Source organism: Nothoprocta perdicaria, unplaced genomic scaffold (genome assembly GCF_003342845.1).
Source record: "Nothoprocta perdicaria isolate Ctin4 unplaced genomic scaffold, notPer1 scaffold_128, whole genome shotgun sequence".
In the NCBI taxonomy this organism is placed as follows: domain Eukaryota; kingdom Metazoa; phylum Chordata; class Aves; order Tinamiformes; family Tinamidae; genus Nothoprocta; species Nothoprocta perdicaria.
Genome location: NW_020454405.1, coordinates 1,539,347 through 1,559,784, shown reverse-complemented (window position 1 = coordinate 1,559,784; position 20,438 = coordinate 1,539,347). Strand labels below are relative to the sequence as shown.

The window sequence follows — 20,438 nt, the reverse complement described above, 5'->3', positions numbered from 1 at the left end:
GCCGAGCCGAGCCGAGCCGAACCGCGCCGAGCCGAGCCGAGCCAAGCCGGGAGCCCGCGGCCGCCGGGCCCGCACGGCACCTCTGCGGGGCGGACCCGCTCGGAACCGCGGCCCGTGTCCGACCGCGGCCCTTGGCGGAACCGCGGCCCCTGTCTGAATCCGGAACCGCGGCCCCTGCCCTCCCGCAGCCCCCTGCCCGCCTTTGCCCTTCCCTCCTCCCCGCACTTAGCGAGGGTCCTTGTGAACGTGCTCGTGCCTCCTTTTTTTCCAGTGAGGGGCTTYATTTATTCTCCTCTTTATTCATATACACCTGTTATGTTGTTCTGAGGGAGCCGGGGAACAGCGACGAGCGGCTCCGCACGTCCCCTATATCCGCCCTGGAGAGCTGCCCTCTGGAGGCTGACTCTGCAGGGAGGCGGGAAAGGCCCCGCGTTCCCCCGCTCGGGACCGTTCGAGGGACCCCCGCTTTGGAGGGACGGTGCGAGGGGGGCCGGTGCTGCTCCCTGGGGAATTCGGGCTCCGGGGTGCGATTCCTTGGGCATAAATGCGAGCCCCTTGTGCCCTGAGGGGCTCCGGCCAATCTGGCCGTCCCTCCTGCTGAGCAGTTTACCCCGAGAAAAAATAAACGTACATTCAGTTGCTCTACTGAAATGTATTATTTAGCATAAGAAATTTAGCTTAAAAGAGCCTCCTTAAAGCATCAGTGATGCACACACTCTCATTTCTTTCCAAACAGCAAAGGTTGCAGGTATCGACTCCCCCCATGCACGTGTGTGGTGATAACGTGTTGAAGTGTTGCTGGACTGCACGGATAACTGACAGGAGTGAATCTTGTCACTTCCCTGCATTTGTGTATTATGTTTCTATACAGCAAATAAATAGTAACTGAAGTATTTACGGGCATCAATAAACTACCCTCCAGCATCATTACGTGCCGCAATTAGGGATAAATTATGCTTAGGTTAGGTAATTTAACAGAAGTACAGACACGTGAATGTGAAGTGACTTGTCAGAGCTCAGGCAGACACTACAACTGTTGCTGGCAAGTCTATTTTTTTCTGCATTATGAAGAGAAACCTCATAGTTTGCTTTTTTTTTTTTCATACAACTCCTGTTGACAGTTTTCAGGCATCAGCACAAATTTATTAAAAAGCATTATTCGATTAACTTGCCCAAAAAGAGTCATGGTTCATTTTTAGCATTGCTTTACTCATTTATTGCTATGTATTGTTTGTAAAAATAGCTTGAGAAGCCAACTTCCATGTTGTTCATTTTTCTTTTTTTTTTTTCTTTTTTTTTTTTTTTAATGACATGCTTGCAGAATTGTCGGTGATGATGATGGAGGAAAGCTCTTTACCCCCGAGGAATATGAAGAATACAAAAGAAAAGTAATACCAATTCGGTTAAAGAACAGGTTGTATGTGAGCTGGAGATCACCCACGGGCATGGACTGTAAACTTGTGGGGCCAGAGACCCAGTGCTTTTGTACTCATCGGTAGGATTATCTTTCCATGAGTTTATTTATTTATTTATTTATTTAGATGTAGATGTAGAATATTTCCAGATACGTTACAGTACAGTATAGGGAAGTTAATGTAAAAAAAAAAAAAAAAAAAGTTTTCAATGATAAGAAAAGTTCTTAAATAAAAATCTCAAGTAACTTTTGAGAGCAGCAAAAGTTTGTAGTCTTCAGTAAATTCAGCCTAGCCCTCATGATGTGAGATATTGTAGACCAGAAGGAAACTGGTCTAGTGCTGTCCAAATACAATATCTGTGGTATTCATATAAGAGATGAATGTGAAAGCAATTGATATTGTCTATCTAATTGAAAATTAACAAACAATTCTGAAGATATTTAAAGGTACTTCAACACATAACACGTAAACTAAATTACAAGCCTTTTATTAAATCTTGGATAAATACTAACAAAGTTATAAATGTCATTATTTTTGTCTATTTTAGATACAAGCAACACAAAACTGACTATGAAGAGATTCCGAAGGATCGTCCCATTTGCGTGCCCTGCAGGGTCAGCCGCTGTCAGTGCCAGTCCTATCACTATGTTCCTCTGAATGGCACGCAGCCCATTCGGTGTCGGTGCAAACATTTTGCTGATCAGCACAGTGCAGCCCCTGGATTTTCATGTAACTCCTGTAAGTTGCATATGTGGTTGCAGCCTTCCCTGCAGTAAATTTAACAGGAATAAGGTTTTAGGGTTTGCATTTAAGGGTCTGCGTTCTGCCCAGAGTGTTAGGCATGGGCTGCACTTGTCACTGATGTATATTTTGGCTCTTCTGGAAGGTTGAGAAATGGGAAGGAAGACATGGCTTTTGGCTTAGAGTGGTTTAGAAGAGTGTTCTTAGTTTGCCCAGATTCTTCAAAGGAGCATAAGTTTCCTCATTGATGAGATTGGGAACATATGGAGACCAGCCACCTGAAGTTAGGCAGCATGAAGACACCCTGTTTCTAGTTTGTCACTTCCATTGCTGCATACAAATGATTTTTCTACTTGAACTTGGTAGTTTGAGAGAGAGAGGTGATTATCTCCATTCCTCTATTGCCTAGTTGCRTCTAATATTAATATATTTGTCTTGTCTTTTCTCAACTCAATAGGAAACAACACTCTGTTCCCAAATAGTGCTATTGTGGTCACTCTGAAAAGAAAAGGGATCTCAAACCTACAGGTTGTGTGTCTGGAAATGCAAAGGGTTGAAGGAAAAGATGCTGCTTTGAATTAAGAGAAAGCTTTTTGCTTCAGTTGGTTAAGGTTATTGTACTGAAACAGCAGTAATTATTAACCATAGAAATTAAATAGTACATAAGGCTGCTTTTCTTTGAAACCTTGAATTGCATAAGCTGAAGACTTTCTTGTTAGAGCTCTGCACTGTTAGTAATTTTTTTCTTGAAGTCTATTTAATCTGTACAGAAAAATAAACAGCTTTAGTTGGATGAAAAGAGAGTATCGTTCACCAGAATTGTACATAAAATGTGACAGCTTTTCAAGAATTTCCTCTAAGTAATGTGTGAGAGACTCTTAAATGTGCAATTGGATGATTCAAACTGAACCCTTAGAACAGAGTGTTTTTAGTAATCTTTTACATTGTACATGATTTTTAGATTTATTTTTCTATTGCTTATCAAAATACCTGACACTTCTGAGGGACACAAAGGTTACATTGAGGAGTGCCACAACTTATTTCACATCTGGAATTCTATAATTTTAGTCTACGTGTGTTAGTCTAAGTCAGGGTTGTTTAAGCCTAATGCAGTAAGTAAATTAGAGGTGTAATCTTTCTGTAATGGATGTGATGTTGCAGTTTGGCTGTATATATGTTGTATGTACTGTATAATGTATCTGAATAGAGAGGGAGGGTTGTGTTTGGTTCCTTCCTCCCCCCCCAAAATAATCTATTGACCTCATTGTCCCAGTAGGGCTCTGATGTCTGCTATGTTAAACCTATTTTGCTGTTAGCATAGTCCCTGTTTACTACCAGGATCTTTCTTTTTTTCTGTTTTTTTAAGATTGATATCTAAATTATGTGATTTGTTTGYAAATGGGGGCTAGAAGCATTTTTTGCTATGCTGCATTAGCACCTGCTGTAGAGTTTTGGAGATAATGTTGACAGGATTCTGGCAGCTTGACTTCTCCACCCCGTGACAGGTATGAATGTATTTGATCTTGGGGTGAGTGGAGGGGAAGAGAAGGGTGTTACTGACAGCAACATAGGAAATTGTGATTAAACACTGAGAGAGAAGTGCTCAAGGCAAGTCAGGTGTTGGAACAGGCTGCTCGGAGAGGCTGTGGAAAGGTGGGAGGCTCCCCTCCTTGAGGATGCACTGAACTTGGTGGGGAGGGACCCTTCACATCCCACCCTAATTTTGCTCTCCTTCTGTCACAGAGCTGGAGCAGATACCTGCAGAGATCCCCTCTGACTTTTGATTATTTTGTGATACTGTCTTTTTTTCCATAATGCCAGCATCACTGTGAGTGAGACTAGATAATAATTTCAGACCTGTCTRGAGTTTTTAAGGAATTCAGCAAAAGATGAAAGGAGGTTGTATCACTGAATAATAAAATGAGAAATTTTGATTGTTACAGAGTTTCCAGGTTCAAGCAGAATGCAAATATATACTTTGGTTTGTATCTTCCTCCTGCTCATTGTATTTCAAGGTAGATTAGTACTCTTGCTTTAAAGAGAAGGCAAAATTAATACTAACTGCAAGGAAAGTGCCTTCTTTTTCTGAGCTGTGTTGAATCCGTATGTCAAACGTTGCAGAATGATTTGCGATTTTGAAGGGTCAGACCCCGTGACTGATCCACAAAACCATTCAGCATCCCAGATTCAGCAGTCCTCCTGCTGGTTACTCTCAAGGTACCGTGTGCTGCTGTGACTTACCTGATTTTCTGTCCATTTGGAAAGTAAGTGCAGTAATTGGGCATGGAAGGTGATTGATAACTCTTGCTGTCAGCCACCAAAGCAGTGCATTTTACTCATATGTTGTTGGTCAAATGCCTTCTTCCTTGCTGATTTCCCTGGACCAAACACGAGAACAGAATGCACAACCAGTGCATTACTGGCCCTGCCCAAGGATTGACTCCAAGGGCAGAATTCAGATTTGTGATTCCCCTGATCAAAACCTCACAATTGTCCTTTCTGCTGTCTTACAAGGCATTTTCATATCATGTAAAAGATGAAATGATGAAAAGGACTCTAAAAGGCTGCTGCAATGACTRCTGATGGCCTTGCCAGAGTCACATACGAGTTTCCAAACAGGAAGCCTGGCTGGATGCTCTGGCAGTGAAGAAACTCGGTAGTTCCTGACACCATCAGTTTGGAGAAATGACTTTTGTCAGCTGTGAAATATATCTTCCATTATCCTCTCATTCGTAATACCTATTTGTGTTTTCATTAGGCTCCAAGTGCTCAGGATTTCATAGTTGCTTTACCTGTGGATGTGGGCAGCCAACATACGCTCAYGAGACAGTAGTGGAAACCAAAGAAGAGCGGTTAGCCCAAGGACGGCCTGTGGGGCAGGATGTGCCTTACGCTGCTATGGGAGGCCTCACTGGCTTTAGCTCTCTAGCAGAAGGCTATATGAGGCTTGATGATAGTGGAATTGGTAAGTGCACTTGGTCCGAGTTGAAATTTCAATTCTCAGACCACGTATTTTTGAAAAGTAAAAATCCTACACAGGCCCTAAAAGTTGGAAGATAAATTGGATGAAGAGGAATAGGACTTAAAAACACAGACTTTACTTTTATTTTCGGAGATCCTGAGGTCTGAAGAGAGATCACTGTGACTGTGTCCAACTTCCTGGAGCAAATACTTCGAAAAATGCTTTTTGTTGATAATTCTGTTAAGCGTAGTAGCTTTTGGTTGTACTCTAGCACATCTTCTAGAAAGAACTTGATTTCTTCTTCACTCTTATATATCCCTTTTATACCTACATTAATCCTTTAACCCTAATACTGCCTTGAGATTTCCTTGATTATACAGTTCGCACATAATTTTTCAGAATTCATAGATTTCCATTTTCCATTTAAGTRCAATTTAAGTATGTACATTTTCCATTTAAGTAGAATTCACATAGTTTATTCTTAGATGCTGAAATCTGCAATAACATGTACTAAAATGTATGTTGTCTGAAAGTGCCTATCTACCAAATAATCCAGACTGTTCTGTTTAATTGATAGACCAGTTTTGTTTGCCATTCAACCATTTTGTATTCCATCTGCAAACTTTACTGACTGCATTTTTACAGGTCACAACATTARGCGAAAGTTTTTGCAGGGAATAATCGCATTCAATAAATTGCTTCCCGTAGGARTTAGATTTTGTTATATTGTCCCATTTTGCTCGTTATTCACTTCAAGTTTGCCATCCAGAAAATGATACATGATTCTGTCTTCCAGTGTAAGGCAAATTKCAGATGAAATCAAAAATGATTTCTTAAATAAACCCTCAGTTAATAACTGTTAAACATACAAAAAGAAAAGAGGTAATTTGTAGATCACCCACGTTAGTGTGTCTTGGTATCTCTGGTACTGTCTGCTTCTGTGTCATGTAATAACATACTGACTTTATCCTCAAATACTGTTTTATTTATGATTGCCATATGATTTCCTTGCTCTGCCTGAAATACAGAAACTATATTGTAGCAGTTGTAATTAAAGAAACATGTTTTTTTTTTCATTTATGTTGAAGCCATCCTCTAAAGTGTTTTTCTTCTTTTTAAATTTTTGAGTTAAAGTTTAATTTTATCTTCACTCAGGGTTGTTGATTTGTCTAGTCACGTTTTGACCACATCGCACTATGTTTTTGACACATCTTGTGAAGCTAATTATTGTTTTCAATTATTTTTGTAACAGGGGCTCCTTCCACTGAATTTTTAGAATCTCCTGTTACTGCCATGGATCATCCCTTTCTCAAAGCGTTTCAAGGACCTTCTACTTCTGCTCAAACCAGCTCAGCAATAGCAGGTGGTTTATTAATATGGTTTTATTACAGTCAATGTAATGTTTAAGGGTAAAATCAAGTTGAAAATTAAAACAAATATTGAAGCCTAGTTATCTAAAATGATAGTACAACAGTAAGCATATACTTAAGAGCTTCATGTATCTAAATCCATAATGCATATCTACATTTGTACACACACACTTGCACATACATTTGCACTCACACGCACATTTGATATAAACCTATGAGACTGCCTTCTGCCAGAATGTCTCTTCAGCATGAAATTAGGCATCAGTTATATTTGTTTCATTTTATATCCCTCATTTAGTATAAATATTCGTCAGTTAACATTACTGATGAGCTCCCCCAAAGCTTTTTATGTTAACTACAACTCTGTACTCTTCTGTCCTGCTTAATAGATTTTATTACTTGCTTATGATGTTTTTTACTGCATCTCATTTTTAAATGTGTTTTTCCAAACGTGAAATATAAATATCATTCATATAAATGCTCTTTCCTTTAGGTGCTTCTAATGCTACAACACAARTTTCTCACAAAGGGCGTTCAGAAGAAGATGACATGGCTTATTTTGAGAGACGGTATCAGGAAAGGGCAAGTCATTCCATTTCTTACTTGATGATTTATTGTGTGGCTGARAAAGATAAACATATGAAGGATGTGGCCCATAAATGCATTGTATTGAGACTAGCTTTTTAAAATGAGCCTTGCAATAYGATTTCATGGTGCTGTAGTATTTAAGAGGCTGTCATGTCTGGGATGATATTTGCCTTATCTCGGCTGATTTGATTGAGTTAAATTTCCATTACAGAACAAAAAAGAATATTTTACTGTGTGATCAAAACTCACAAAAATCCCTTTTAATGTGTATGTTTGTTACCCTCATACACAAAACTTCCTCATACTCTTTTGCTTAGGAATATCTATGTAGTTGGGTTAAATTTGGTGCATCTTTTTCAGACGATCAGGATCACTGTCTCAGAAGTGCCTGCTCCATTCCCTTGATTCTACTGAGTAAATGCCACATAATATAACATTATTTAGATGCTGAAATACCTCCTCTTTCTCCACATTGTCCTTAGCTCCACCATGTCAGCTGGAAGCATGTCTTCACTATTAATTTTTTTGCAAGGCAATGTTGCATAACTACCTGGCTTATAAAAGCTTAAAGTGACAAGAGGTTGCAGATAAAGTATCAGTTTTTAGTGCTCTGTGTGTGGGAGCATTACTATTAAATGCAAATTGCTTTTCTTTTTTTCCTCAAAGATTTTACGTTCTTTAGAAAAGGTAGGAATTTCAGATACTGACATCAAGTCTCCAAACATGGAAAAACTTTTAAATTTTGCTGTGTGAACCAATGGACCAACAGGATTGCTGAGCAGTGTGCTCACCTGTAGGTCTTCAAATCAAAATGGGAGCCTTACTTCCTTCTGATACTTTTATAGCCAAAAAAAGAAAAAATCTTGGCATATTTGGTAGGTACAAGATGCCTTATGGTACACATCCTTTTCATATAGTTGCTGTAAGTAGTATTTTGTGGAATTACGGAATTATACTTGAGAACAACTGTTGCTTCTAAAGTAGTCTGAAGATGAAATCATGATGCTTGTGAGGCACTTTGGCMTTTAGGGCTACGTAAATTGCTAAATTGACATTACCAGAAATAAAAGCAGCTCTGGTTTGAATAAGGGAGGAACCGCAGAGTTAGGGGGCTGCTTCTTTTTCATGTGATACAGAAGTAAGCACTGCTAGACTGAGCTAAGAAGGCTCTCCATTCCATTCCGTTCCGTTGCATTCCATTCCATTCCATTCCATTCCATTCCATTCCATTCCATTCCATTCCATTCCATTCCATTCCATTCCATTCATCTCTGTTTAATTTGTGACTGCTTATTAGTGGTCAATATTGTGTTGTTGTCTACTTACAAATTAATGCTTGAACCATTGATATATCTTTGTTTGTTACAGCTGAAACAAGAGAAGGCAGCTAAACGGAAAGAGAAAAGTCCAGTGCAATCAAAGAAGCCAGGAAAGTGATGAAAAGGTTATTTATTTAAAGCACAGTACTGTTTATCGTTATATTCAAGTATATTTCTCACTGTGCTTGCTTGCGTACTGTTATTTTTATTTCTTCTGCTTAATAAATTCTGTATTCTACAGAAGAGAGATTTAAGCTCTGAGAGCATAAGCATATATTTAAGTGTTACATTTTAATAGGGCAAGTAAATATCATATGCCCTGTTAGACTTTCATGGCACRCTTTCTTTCAGAGTCCTTACTTATCTTGTTCATGGATTTTTACTTGGTGGGGTTTGTTATRTGTATTTAAATTGACTTTTCATGTTTTCTTAAATCTTTTTTTTTCTGTTAGCTTCATCTTCTTTGTATAAAATTCAAACACACTTCCCTGTGTTTCACTTTTGTAGGTTCTGCTCTTGCCAATATATAAGTATTTTTTACATTTGACATTCTCTAAGCTGGTAGCCTGATGTCCACACATACATACTAGCTATTTGAAGGGATTCTATGCTTTATCCCGGTCCTCTGTAACAGTACAATCCTCCACATCCTGTTTGGCACTGTTCACAGCAGTGATTTCCTAATTCTATTACACTAAACTTTTGAGCACATTGGTTAGAAATGGAAACCATTTATTTCACATTAAAAAAAATATATCTTGTTTGATACAAACTTCTTTACCTGAAGGATTCTTTTGTATCATGTCCAATCCAATGCAGACTGTGAATCACTCAAGATATGTTCCACAGCTATGAATATGCACAAATATAAGCACCTCCCATTTTGAGGGACATGATAAAGAAGAATGGTAGTGAAGAGACAAACATAAACTTTTTTGAATTTACATGGTGTTTATTATCTGAGAAGCAGCACAGAAAGCCCTTAGCACAGAATACCTGTCCAAGTCTGCAGTGTGGGTGGAAGTAGGGTGGACAAAAGTGGACTCTGAGTTAACTTTGCTAGATTTTTTGAAAATGGACATGGGGTGTAAGCCAGTTTGCCCTTAAAAATATTTGAAGCTATCTCATGGATTCAAAACTTTGCAGGTGGTATGTGTGTGCTTTGTCTGTATAGCAAGGGTTGGGAGCAACTTGTGAAATTTTGCTTCGCATGAGAGACACTGATGCCACTGAGATACCTGCCCCTGCCTGACAGGTAGAGGAAATGAGGCAGATTGGGAAGGAAACTCCTGGGGACTGTGAGAGTCACACTGTGACCGATGGAGGGGGCTGCAGTCGTGGGTGAGATGGGAATACAGGCTAATCCACCCAAAGTAAAATGGGAATAAAGGTTCTTTACCTCCCCTTACTAGTTACACCGTTACTAGCAATGCCCATCAGAGAGTTAATCTGTGACCTCAAGTTAAACATTCAGTAGACATTTCAGTATTTAAAATGTACCTTTCTGATCAAAATCTACCATATTACATAATACTTTAATATAATAAATAAAAACATTAATTTGAGCTCCCTCTACTGTTTTTAACAAGCAATTGTTACTATAGAGCCTTGCCTTACTCTCATAGGTAAATGGATATTTCACAGGACTATCACAAGAAAACAAGAAGTAAATAATATTTGTAAATAAAAATATAGGAAAATGATTTTATTCCTCAAAGAGATGATTGCAAACCAAATAGGGGAAGCTTTTCCTTTTTTTTTTTTTTTTCCTTTCTTTTTTTTTTTTCTTTTCCCTCTGCTGTGGCTGCATTCATTGGGGAATCCAGTTCCAAAAATGTATGTGATATTTTAGAGCAAAATGTTTGTAAACTGAAAGAGGAAACTATTGCAATCTCTGACTATAACAAGTTGTGGTTTTGTTTTATTTTTACACTGAGAAAATTACATTCTATTTTTGGGAAATAATTTATTGTGCTTTTATTGAGATTTTGAGTTAAAAGTACATGCTTGTCAATTATATGTTTGCTGTGTCAAATTTAGTTTTATTGAACTGTACTTTTCAGTTGTCAATAATGGGTTTTATCAAAACAAATAAAATTTTATGCCTAAAGTTTCCATTTGTCTTATACTTGAAATAAATAACTTTTTTTTAAATGACACTTTTTTTAGTTGGAAAAAGAATATGGGGCCATGAAAATGTCAAGTGTATTGGATGTTGCTTAGGAGTTTTGACCATCTTTCAACTCTGTAGATAAGCCTTTAAGTAAAGATTAAACTCAGTTTGTTCCTAGAAGGAATACATGCATAGTTTTTGGTATGCATGCCTTCTTTTTTTCAGAATTTTTAATATGTATATAATTTGTAGGAAAATAAAGGTACAAGATATTTCAGACTTTTGCTTGTTGTAAAAATTTGAGACTGCTGTCTGAAGTAAAATTTGCAGATGTAAATGGAATTACCCTTAAAGTAACCAAACAGAAATTATCCTTAAAAAAGGTATAATTTTTCAAGATCAAAATTGCAACCTCCTATTGAAAAATCTCTTTACACTTTAARAGGTAAAAGTGGAGACAAGATGCTCGTGTATTTGCCATTAAGGGTAGTCATTAAATAAAACAGTTGAATATGTACCTTGTGGTGATTTTTTTATTTCCCTAAGAGAAGTTGGGAACTTTGAACAGAGAAGACTGTTGCACACAAGAGATGTTATCAGGTCATCTGTATGATTTTTGTGTGGGCACATAGGTGCCCTTCGGCTAGAAAAATTAGCCACCTCCACGTGTCACCCAAAGGGCTCTCACMCGTGGTAAATGGGGTGATGAGGAGTTGTGCAAGTCTTAGGAAACACGTCCTTTCCGTTTTGAATTAGTTGGCTTTCATATCAATACTTTGCTCCTCTCACATGCACTGAGTGTGGAGCACCTTGGTTTGACTAATTTTAATCTTCCTGTGAAAGGGGGTGTATGATATGGTTGTTTACAATGAAGAACCGATGATTAATCCCAAACAAAGGGGAAGGGGTTCCTTCATTTTTTGCACTTTTCTGATGCCAGATGTGAAAATGGATGTACCTCTTTCTTAGGTCTGGAAGGAAAGGGAATGTGCCAGTTCCCTGGCTAGCAGTATCAGCTTAGGATTGCCTTGTCACAAAGGCTTTGCAGGTCTCCAGAGTCTGTGCTGGGGTTTTGTTCCAGCTATCGAGGTCTAAAACGGCAGGCAATAATATGTAAATACCATTGTAAAGCTCATCAAATATAACTGAAAAATAAACTAAGTTTTCCAATCTAAAAGACTTTACTTGGGTGTACCTGTTTCTTTTATTCTAATATAAGAGAGCACTTCTGTCAAGAAGCCCACGCTGTTTTTAGAGGCCTTAGCATCTGTCTTGTGGGAGATAAGAGGGAAGGATGTGGGGAGAAGAAGGGGCAGTTTCTGAAGCTTGGAGATGTTTGTGGATACCAAGTCCTACTGAATGACAAATGGGTGCAAAGGTGCTACRCTAGTGTCTTTACCATGAAAAAATACCAATCGCCTATGAAAAGACACTTGCTGGGATGTTCCAGGTAGAGCCGGCTGGCTTGTTTCCCAAACGCTCTTATTAGGTAATGCCCAGGCCAAAGCTAGAAGAGGGCACTTGTGCAGTCCCATCTCTGCCCTCTGTATTGGATGTGTTTGGGCTCTCTATGGCTGCAACGATCTTCATTTTTACTTTAAATAAGCATTGAAGGGAAGCCTGTAAATCATCTGAAAGCAACAAAAAAAAAAAGAAAGAAAAAAGAAAACAAAAAATAAAAAGAGAAAAGAAAAAAGAAAACAAAATAAAAATAAAAAAGAGAAAAGAAAAAGAAAAGAGAAAGAAAACAAGACTATTTTCCCTCAAGGAGCCTGAGGGACGCGCCGCAGAGGCCGCGGGGGGGGCGGCGCGGGGCGGTCGGCGCATGCGCGGCGCGGGAAGCGGGCGCGAGCGCGTGCGGCAGCGGCGCGGGCCGAGGCGCGGGGAGCGGCGGTAGCGGCGGCTGCGCTGCCGCCCCCGCGGGGTTAAGAGGGTCCCGCCTCGGCCGGCGGCGTCCGGGTAGCGCCGCTCCCGGTGTGGCGGGTGAGGGCTGGCCCGCGGGTCTTGTCGGCCGCAAGAGGAGGCGTCGCGAGCGGCGTTTGGTGCGCGGGTCTAAATGGCGGCTGTGCGAGGGCGGCCCGGGAGGCGCTSTGGGGGCTCGCTCAGCCCGCGTGGCTGGCGAGGGCGAAAGCAGTGAAGATTTACTATTACGTGCTAATCAATATTAAAAAAACAAGCTGCTTCATATTTTTATTTTTTTAAAGGCCRCTTCATTTTAACAGATTCTAGCTAAAGAAAATCATGCTCCTCCTTTGGAAGGTGGAAGAATGAGCAATTTGGGGATCAAGCAGTAGAGTGGATGTGCATTTGGTGATTGTAATAAGTAGGGTTACATTTCGGGAGTGCTGCTGGAAGCAGGTCCCCCCTTTGGCCCTGTGCAGAGCCTGGGGGCAGTGGGAAGGGGGTCCCAGTAGGAGCAGCGCAGCCCAGGGCTGGGGCTGGAGCCTGGGACTAGGGCTGGAGCCTGGGACTAGGGCTGGAGCCTGGGACTAGGGCTGGAGCCCCGGGCTAGGGCTGCTCGGAGGGACGGATGGAGTTTTCCCTGGGTAAAACTGCCCTGTGCATCCGCCCAGAAAAATACCTTATCCCCTGTTTAACCGTGGATGTCTTGTTTCAGAGACCGCTGCCATGGATGGAGACACAGAATACAACAAAGGTAATGACAGCACATATGTATTATTATTATCATTATCATAGAAGTGTCAAGTTTGAGAATAACAGGTCTCTGTCTTTCCTCCCGCTTCCCCCAAGTCGAAGATGTCGTTGGCTGCCACGTTGAAGATGCTGTAACGTTCTGGGCACAGGTGAGTTCTGGAAAAGTAATAATTTTGTGTAAAACAGCAGGCAGTTTGTGTGGGGAGAAGGAGAGGGATTAAAATAAAAATCAGTTATTTTTATGAATGTGAGAGGTGGTCAGGGATTGGAGGTAAGGGGAGGATCCAGGATGAGTCCCCACTCCTACCTTTTCTGATCAATCTGCTGACTGCAGATGTGTCTGTGTTAGTCAGCCTCTGTGTAGCTTTGAACTAGTCCCTGGAGGTGCTGCCTCTTGCCCTGTTGCTAAAAAGATGGACCAAGTGGACCAAGCTCAGCTTTTTTGGGTTCTGTTTATAGAAAAATTACCCCTTYTTCTGGCCTCCTCCCCCGAGAAGAGCAGGAAAACAAAAAACACCCAGAGTGTTTTATCTGTTGCTAATAATGTCCCCTCCTGCAGGTTCTTCTCTTGGTGTGTTTTACTTAATAACATAAGCTACAAAAGTTAGGAGTGTATTTCTGATAAGAATTTTTTTTTTGGTTACAGTAGTGTCTTCTTTCCTGCTCTGAGCTCTGGTCAATCTGCTTTGAATTACAAGCAGAATAACATCTAATAAATGTCGTGTAACTTGAACTGACCCAGTCTKGCAGTGGTTTACATGCTGAGTTGTAAATAAAAAGGATTTGCATCTTGCAGCTAAACCAAAACACAGGGCTTTCAAACAAGGAGAATGAGGAGTTTACCAGAGCGGTTTTCTTCTCATATTAAGAAAAAAAAAGAAAACAAACAAAAAAACCCACATACTGGAGCTTGTGAGGAAGGATTTTTAAGTAAGACCTACATACTTCTCACAACCTGGTAATTGAATTTAAAAATACTATTTGTAAAGTGTTTCTCTGGGATACTGTATCTGCCTTGATCTCATTTTCTTCTAAAACTAAAATGGAGAATGGGTTTATAAATGCAGCTCAAATTGTGCATGAGGCATTACTTGTCTCAACAACAGTGTATTTTGGTTTAATTTTTTGTCTGTGAAAAGCCATCAAGCAACTACTAGAAGTGACAATTAATAACTCTTACCTCTCTCCACACTTAGAGTGTCAGTAGGTGTAACGACCTCTTGAAATTGAGTTGTGCCCTGGCTGATGTTTGTCCTCGGGCTAATGCGATTTTTGGCAAGCCTGATTTTAATAAGGTAAGTGGACAGTGTATATGTGTGTTTTAACTGGTTATAAAAGCCTTTATGCAACCATTTTTTTATAAAATGTTTTCCTGGATTTTGATTAAACTGTGGGTTTTATTCTCAAAGCCTCTGGAATATAAGGAGAAAAAAAAATAGGTCTGTCTTTCTACACTTTAGACTTAATTCATTTAAATTGTGTACACTTAGGAAATGCTACAAGAAAGAGTATGTACAGATTGCTGAATTCTTTCTTTTTATCCAGTATCCATTATGGGTTACCTTTATCGAGGGAGCAGCACACTTTAGGTGATTCTTTTCTCAGTTATTTTCTGAATGTGTGTAAGACCTTAGGAAAGCCTGTGTTGCTTAATATGCTGGGGAAGGTATCCTGAAGAATCAGGAGCACCACCTATTTCATGGCAGTTCCATGATGAGGTGAGCATACAAAGCAATAGCAACTTATTTGAATTTGTGAAGTGCTGATGTCTTATGGAAAAATGAGCTTTACATTAGTCACATTTTCATTAGTTAAAAAAAAAAAAAAAGGCATTCTAGGGTTGCTGTTTGTGGCATGTCTGACTTCTTCCTTTGTTTATGAAGCTAATGGTGTCAAAATGTTTTATATCACATASGCAGGAGAACATGTATGAATCGGCCATTGATCTGCAAAATTGGCTTCAAGATCTTGCTGAAGATTACTAGCATAGTAATATACTTTAGCATATAGTGTTAATAGACACGACTGTTGAAAGGATTCATTTGCTTTGGTACGGCTGTTGTGGCAATTGGAGAAGACTGTGAAAATAAGATTTGTAGTGTATTACAAATATTATTTTGAGGTGTGCTTCTGTTTTCACAATGCTACTCCATTTTTTTTTTCCTCTTCTGATTTTCAGATTTAYGGTGGGTGTTTTTCTGAAGATGGATGTTGGTACAGATGTACAGTACAGCAAGTGATTAATGATGAAAAGGTAGGAGCTATGTTTTTGTGTAATCCATACTCCTATATCACTTCTGCATGTGGAAGGATAGAAAAAATGCAGTTCCTTCCTCTGTTTTTGAAACTGACTGTCTAAATCTATTTAAAATCAATGAATATGCATGTGTTATTTTGAAAGCTGCTGGTAAGACCAGTGAAACATAACATGTTTCTGAGGTGCTGTGTCTATCTCTTTATCAAGAGATACAATTGACAGTTAGTGGTGTTAAGTGGTGTAATTTAACTTAAAAATGTACATGAAAATGACAGACTTCACGTGTGACCAATGAAATACATGTCTTGGTGCAGGTGGTTTCTGAAAGGATTCTGTGGTGTGGGTAACTGGAACAAGGGGCTAGTGCTYCTAATTTAAATGGTAGGAGGCCTCAGTGTTAATTTACAATCCCAATTCTTAGAAGAGAAGGTAGCCTGTGAAAATCTTTTTCCCTCACTGAAAGTTTTGTTGCTATATTTTTAAACAGGTGAAAACGTGAGTTCTCTCTTAATTCATTCATCTGAAGGGTGTTCTGGGCTTAGTAGGAAAGATTTTCATCAGTACCTTTGAGGTAGTACTGCAACATGCATATATTTTTTTCTTTTAATATTTATTTTATGTGATTATTTCAGTGTCAGGTGTTGTACATTGATTATGGAAACTCTGAGGTTCTAAACAGATCAGAAATAGTTGAAATTCCAACAGATTTGCAATGTCCAAGTGTTGCCAAGAAGTACAAACTCTGGGGACTGCAGATCCCAACTGATCAGAACTTGAACATGTTTGACCAGGTGAGTTACAGGTTCTGAAGGACTGAGGGGATGAAGGATGCACCAGATGATGCCAAGTATCAGCATAGTGTCACCGAGGACTCTTGTAGTGCTGGCTGTTTAACTCTGAAGGCAAGATGTGCTGGGAAATACTGTCAGATGTCTTAATATACTTTAGAAACCAAAATGGCTTTGTCAAAAATCCCTTCAGGCTGTGACAGGGAGGTGATTTTTAGAGTATGTTCTTGCAGCATTTGGAGTCCAGGTTTACTTTTGACTCCAACAGCAACTTTCTGCTGCAGTACCGCTGTTTATCTCCCTACAGGGGGAAAAACACCTCCTGCATCACAGGAGTTACAACAGTCTCTCCCCACTCAGAGGGGCGAGCTGCTCGAAGGCTGCCTGCCTAGTGGCAGTGTAAAATCCCAGGTCCATAGAAAGCACAGGAGCACCATTTCCACCCCTTGTCAGTAACAAATGGAAAAGGCTCAAAAGTTGGTAGTGATGTGATTGAAAATGCAGAGCCATTCAGCATGTTATCTGTGACTAGGGTGCCGTTCTCCCCTTTTTTAGCTGGGATAACCTTTTCCCACACATCACTTGCTCTGCAGCCTTTCCTGTGTGCTTTCWGTGCCCTGTCACTGCTCCTGCTGCCCCTGCCTCGCGAGCTGCTCACTCCAGAGCAGCCGTGGCCAGAGGAGGAGGGAGGTGGTAGCAGCAGGAAGGCATGGTCAGACTTGTCCTTACGGGCTCCTGTGCATAAGAGCAATTAAGACCCCTTTGCACAGTCTGTTTCTTTTGGTCCTGTTAATATTGCTTGATGCAGTTAGTCAAGTCTAAATTGGTTTTCATTTTTTTCCCCTGACTATTCTTACTGCTTTAAGTGAAACTCTGTTTGCTAGCTGAACACTGTGTAAAACTGCCCATTTACTGCCCTGCCTTCACTCCACTTTTAATTTTAACAAAACCAGCATGTCCTTCCTGGCAGTGTCTTTTGAAGATCTGGGGTGTGTTCCTTAGCCTTTCAAGCCCCTCTTTTGTTGTTACTGCTAATGAAACTGGTGGCTTCAGTTCTGCCACTTCTCTGATTTCTGAATGAGTGGTTTGAGTTGGGGCACGACAGATGTGCACAATGGTTCCTTTGTATTTACCTTCTATTTCAATTTCTGAATGATTTTAAATTAGCTTTGGGCTGTTTTTCAGCTTTAATTAAATGGAAGATACGTAGTGTAATGAACACAGCATCCATCTTATTCTTTTAATTAAGGCTGCATTCTCCCCATATCCCATATAAGATGGTTGATTTCAGCTATACAGGGGCTAATGCACAACCAAAAAACATTTTATTTTACAGGGGAAGAAGTTTTTGGGCAGCCTAGTTTTTGAAAAAGAAATAAAAATACGATACAAAGCCAAACAGGAGGATGGTACCATCATTGTCCAAGCAGAATACGAGAAAACAGATATTGGAGAAGAGGTAGCGAAGACAGGGTTTGCTGAAAAATTCAAGTCTTCAGTAAGCACCAAAAATGGGGAAGAGAAGAAAGCAGATATCATACAAAACCAGCCTTGGAATTTCAAAGTTCCAGTTCCTCTGTGGATAAACAGAAACGACCGTTCGCTGAGCAGACCAAGAGGGCGCTTTGAGCAAGTAGTTGCAAATTCAAGGAACGAGAACTTTACTGGAAACCGTATGTTTCTCTCAAAGTAAGGCAATGGGATGTGGTAAATGCTCTTGTGTTGTGAACTAACTGGTGTTGCTGCTGGAGCTTCTGCATCTGAGGACATGGAGGGGAAAGGGAATATCTGAAATACAAACTTAATTTTCTTTCATTCCGGTGTCATGTAACAGTGGCAGACAGTGTGTGTGTGGATGGATGGATGGATGGATGGTGAGAGTTAGGACATCAGTCTGAACTGCTGTTCAGTAGTTTTGTTGCTCATAAAGCGGGCAGGTCTTCCTCACTGGCTTTCCAGAGATGTTCTCTTAGATATCCTAACACATCTTGAGAAGGTAGGAGTGGGCAGCAAGTATTAGGCAGAGAATACAGTAAAGCCCAGTTAAAGGTGAAGGTTGCAGAGCATGAAGCTGCTTTTCGAGATTTTTGCAGTGGTAGATGGCAGTGTTTGTTTAAATTTCTGATTTCTGCTAGATGCTTGTTGAGACTTTATACAGCCAGCATGTTTATTTACCTATGTTTGAAAACTCACTGGTCRCAGAGGTGGAAAAGCACACTTGTCTAGGAGGACAAACATGTTTTGGTTCTTTATTTGTGTAGGAGTGTAGCAGTATGCACCTGTAAGAAAATAGCAGTCACAGTTAGACGTAATCTTTTGAGGATAATGTCATCTTTGCGACTTATAATTTCATTGAAAAGAGGTGCTGGAAAGTTAGCAGCTATAGGTGTCCTTAGAAACGTTTAAAAAGAGAACTAGGGCTGTCATGGCAACCGGCTGCTGAGGTAAAATGTTTGTGGGTGGGAAAGATGGTGCTTGCCGTTCGGAAAGTTGAGATGGTGCAAGCAGGAACCTTCCTTTTTATTGATTTTAAAAAAAGGAAAGTACATTTGCCAATGTACCGTAACTTGAACTCTTCGGGTGTTTTAATGAAACTTGAGTGTTCTGCTTTCCACGTGGTAGAATGGCAAGTAGATCAATTAGGCAAGTCTGTGCTCTTAACAAAATAATAACTAATGTGAAATAAGAGKTTTTTTTTTTAAAAAAAGCTTACATTTATAGTAAAATATTTCATGATGAATTATTTTGAATCTGTCTTTCCTGAATTCTGGAGATTCTCTGAATTTGATTTAAAGATTTTTTTTCTTTTTTTTTTTTCCTTTTGCCTTTGTTTCCCTCTGTGCTGTAACTTCATTGTACGCCAGGGAGTCCTGGCTGGCCTCTGTGCTGGCAGCCAGCAGATTTTGTGGCCCATTTGTACGTTCTTATGTCCTTAACTCTTTACCCCTTGGAGCCCTTCTTGGGATGGCAGGTCCTGCAGGAAATGTGGGAACAGAAGCTGTGCTCTACTGAACCCCTGCGTTGGGGTTGGGGATGACCCAGAGCTAGTGACACAGCGTGTGTGACGTGAGAGGCTGCAGCGTGCTGCTGTGCCCGGTTGTTAAAGAACAACAACCAAGCAGACAACTCTTCAGTTCTTCACTTTAATTTGCAGAACCCAGACCCCATCTTTAGAGTGTTCTAGCCTATTAAGTAGGTAGAGTTAGAGTCAGTCTTGACTTTTTGGGCGTTGCAGTGTGGTATAGCAAAATGCTTGTGGATAGAAAATTATTTTAAAGTGAATGTGCAAACATTTAGAGGATCAGCTTCGTTTGGAGCTTCTCCGTTTCTCTTTTTTTCTTTAAACACCGTTGTTTGTTTTTTCTTCTTCTTCCCTAGTTGTGTCAGGTTTTGTGTTGCTCTAGATGCTCTCCAGCTCCAGTTATGTGGTATGACAGGGATGGAAATTATAAAGAGTGATTGTGTAGATGCTCATGTAATATTTCTGATATGGGGTTCTGTACTAGTTCACCTTACTGTAGCAGGAAGATTGCACCATTTTTTTCTAACTAATTCCTTTTAATTTTTTAAAAGGGAAAAAATGTTATCTTCTGGCTCAGCATCTGACAACGGTTTGGAAAAACCAAGAAAAGATCAGGTGCTGGTTGAAGAGAATGAAAAGCTTAAGGCTGAGAAAGAAGTTCTCAGAAGGGAGAACGAGAGTCTTGTGCAGATGCAGAAGGAACTAGAACTTCAAGTTGAGCAGCTGAAATGTGAGCTTCAGGTAAATGCATGTGCAGGAGGAAGGGATGAAGGAGGAAAAACATTTGATGATGCGTGTGTTGTGTAGCTTCATTGTGCTGCAGCTCAAGGCCATGCATTAACCTGCCCTCCTTCYTTCAGAAAGGAACCTCTGCCGTCGTGTAGAAGTGCTCTTGCACGGGGGCTTGCACTTGCACACAAGGCTGCCATTTCCTTTTGTCTTACTGGAGTAGAACTGCTCATGACCAGCTCTGCTGCTCGGTTGTGTCTCCTTGGGAGAGCAGCTGTGGCTTTGCTTGTACTCCTTTGGCGCTGCACACATTCCTCGTCGGCCAGGGGTGCCGTGTTTGTGCACTGCTGTGCAAGCCGAAGTCACTTTAACAGGCACTGAAACATGTTTGCAGCCAAGAAAACTTACTCAAAGCAAGGCATCCTTAGGAGCACTTCATGTCTGTATTTGTTATGGTTTTTTTTTTTTTTTTTTTTTTT

At 40.2% G+C, this 20,438-nt stretch overlaps 2 protein-coding genes across 2 annotated transcripts in view; both read left to right on the top strand.

Annotated features, from left to right (window-relative positions):
* Nucleotides 1-249: 249 nt before the first annotated feature.
* On the top strand, nucleotides 250-10,147 carry FAM221A (family with sequence similarity 221 member A). The gene is made up of 7 exons (XM_026033354.1): nucleotides 250-270; nucleotides 1,322-1,495; nucleotides 1,963-2,153; nucleotides 4,915-5,121; nucleotides 6,371-6,481; nucleotides 6,982-7,070; nucleotides 8,445-10,147. Exons 2-7 carry the CDS (start codon nucleotides 1,446-1,448, stop codon nucleotides 8,511-8,513), a joined length of 717 nt encoding a protein of 238 aa, XP_025889139.1. The 5' UTR covers nucleotides 250-270; nucleotides 1,322-1,445; the 3' UTR covers nucleotides 8,514-10,147.
* A 2,290-nt stretch (nucleotides 10,148-12,437) lies between these two features.
* STK31 (serine/threonine kinase 31) overlaps nucleotides 12,438-20,438 on the top strand; it is a 31,202-nt gene continuing 23,201 nt past the window's right edge. Inside the window, exons 1-9 of the mRNA XM_026033358.1 lie at nucleotides 12,438-12,491; nucleotides 13,126-13,164; nucleotides 13,260-13,312; nucleotides 14,360-14,458; nucleotides 15,343-15,417; nucleotides 16,053-16,211; nucleotides 17,545-17,897; nucleotides 19,782-19,971; nucleotides 20,091-20,110. Of these exons, the coding sequence (XP_025889143.1) occupies nucleotides 13,137-13,164; nucleotides 13,260-13,312; nucleotides 14,360-14,458; nucleotides 15,343-15,417; nucleotides 16,053-16,211; nucleotides 17,545-17,897; nucleotides 19,782-19,971; nucleotides 20,091-20,110 (977 nt within the window). The 5' untranslated portion in view covers nucleotides 12,438-12,491; nucleotides 13,126-13,136. The remainder of the gene's footprint in view (nucleotides 12,492-13,125; nucleotides 13,165-13,259; nucleotides 13,313-14,359; nucleotides 14,459-15,342; nucleotides 15,418-16,052; nucleotides 16,212-17,544; nucleotides 17,898-19,781; nucleotides 19,972-20,090; nucleotides 20,111-20,438) is intronic.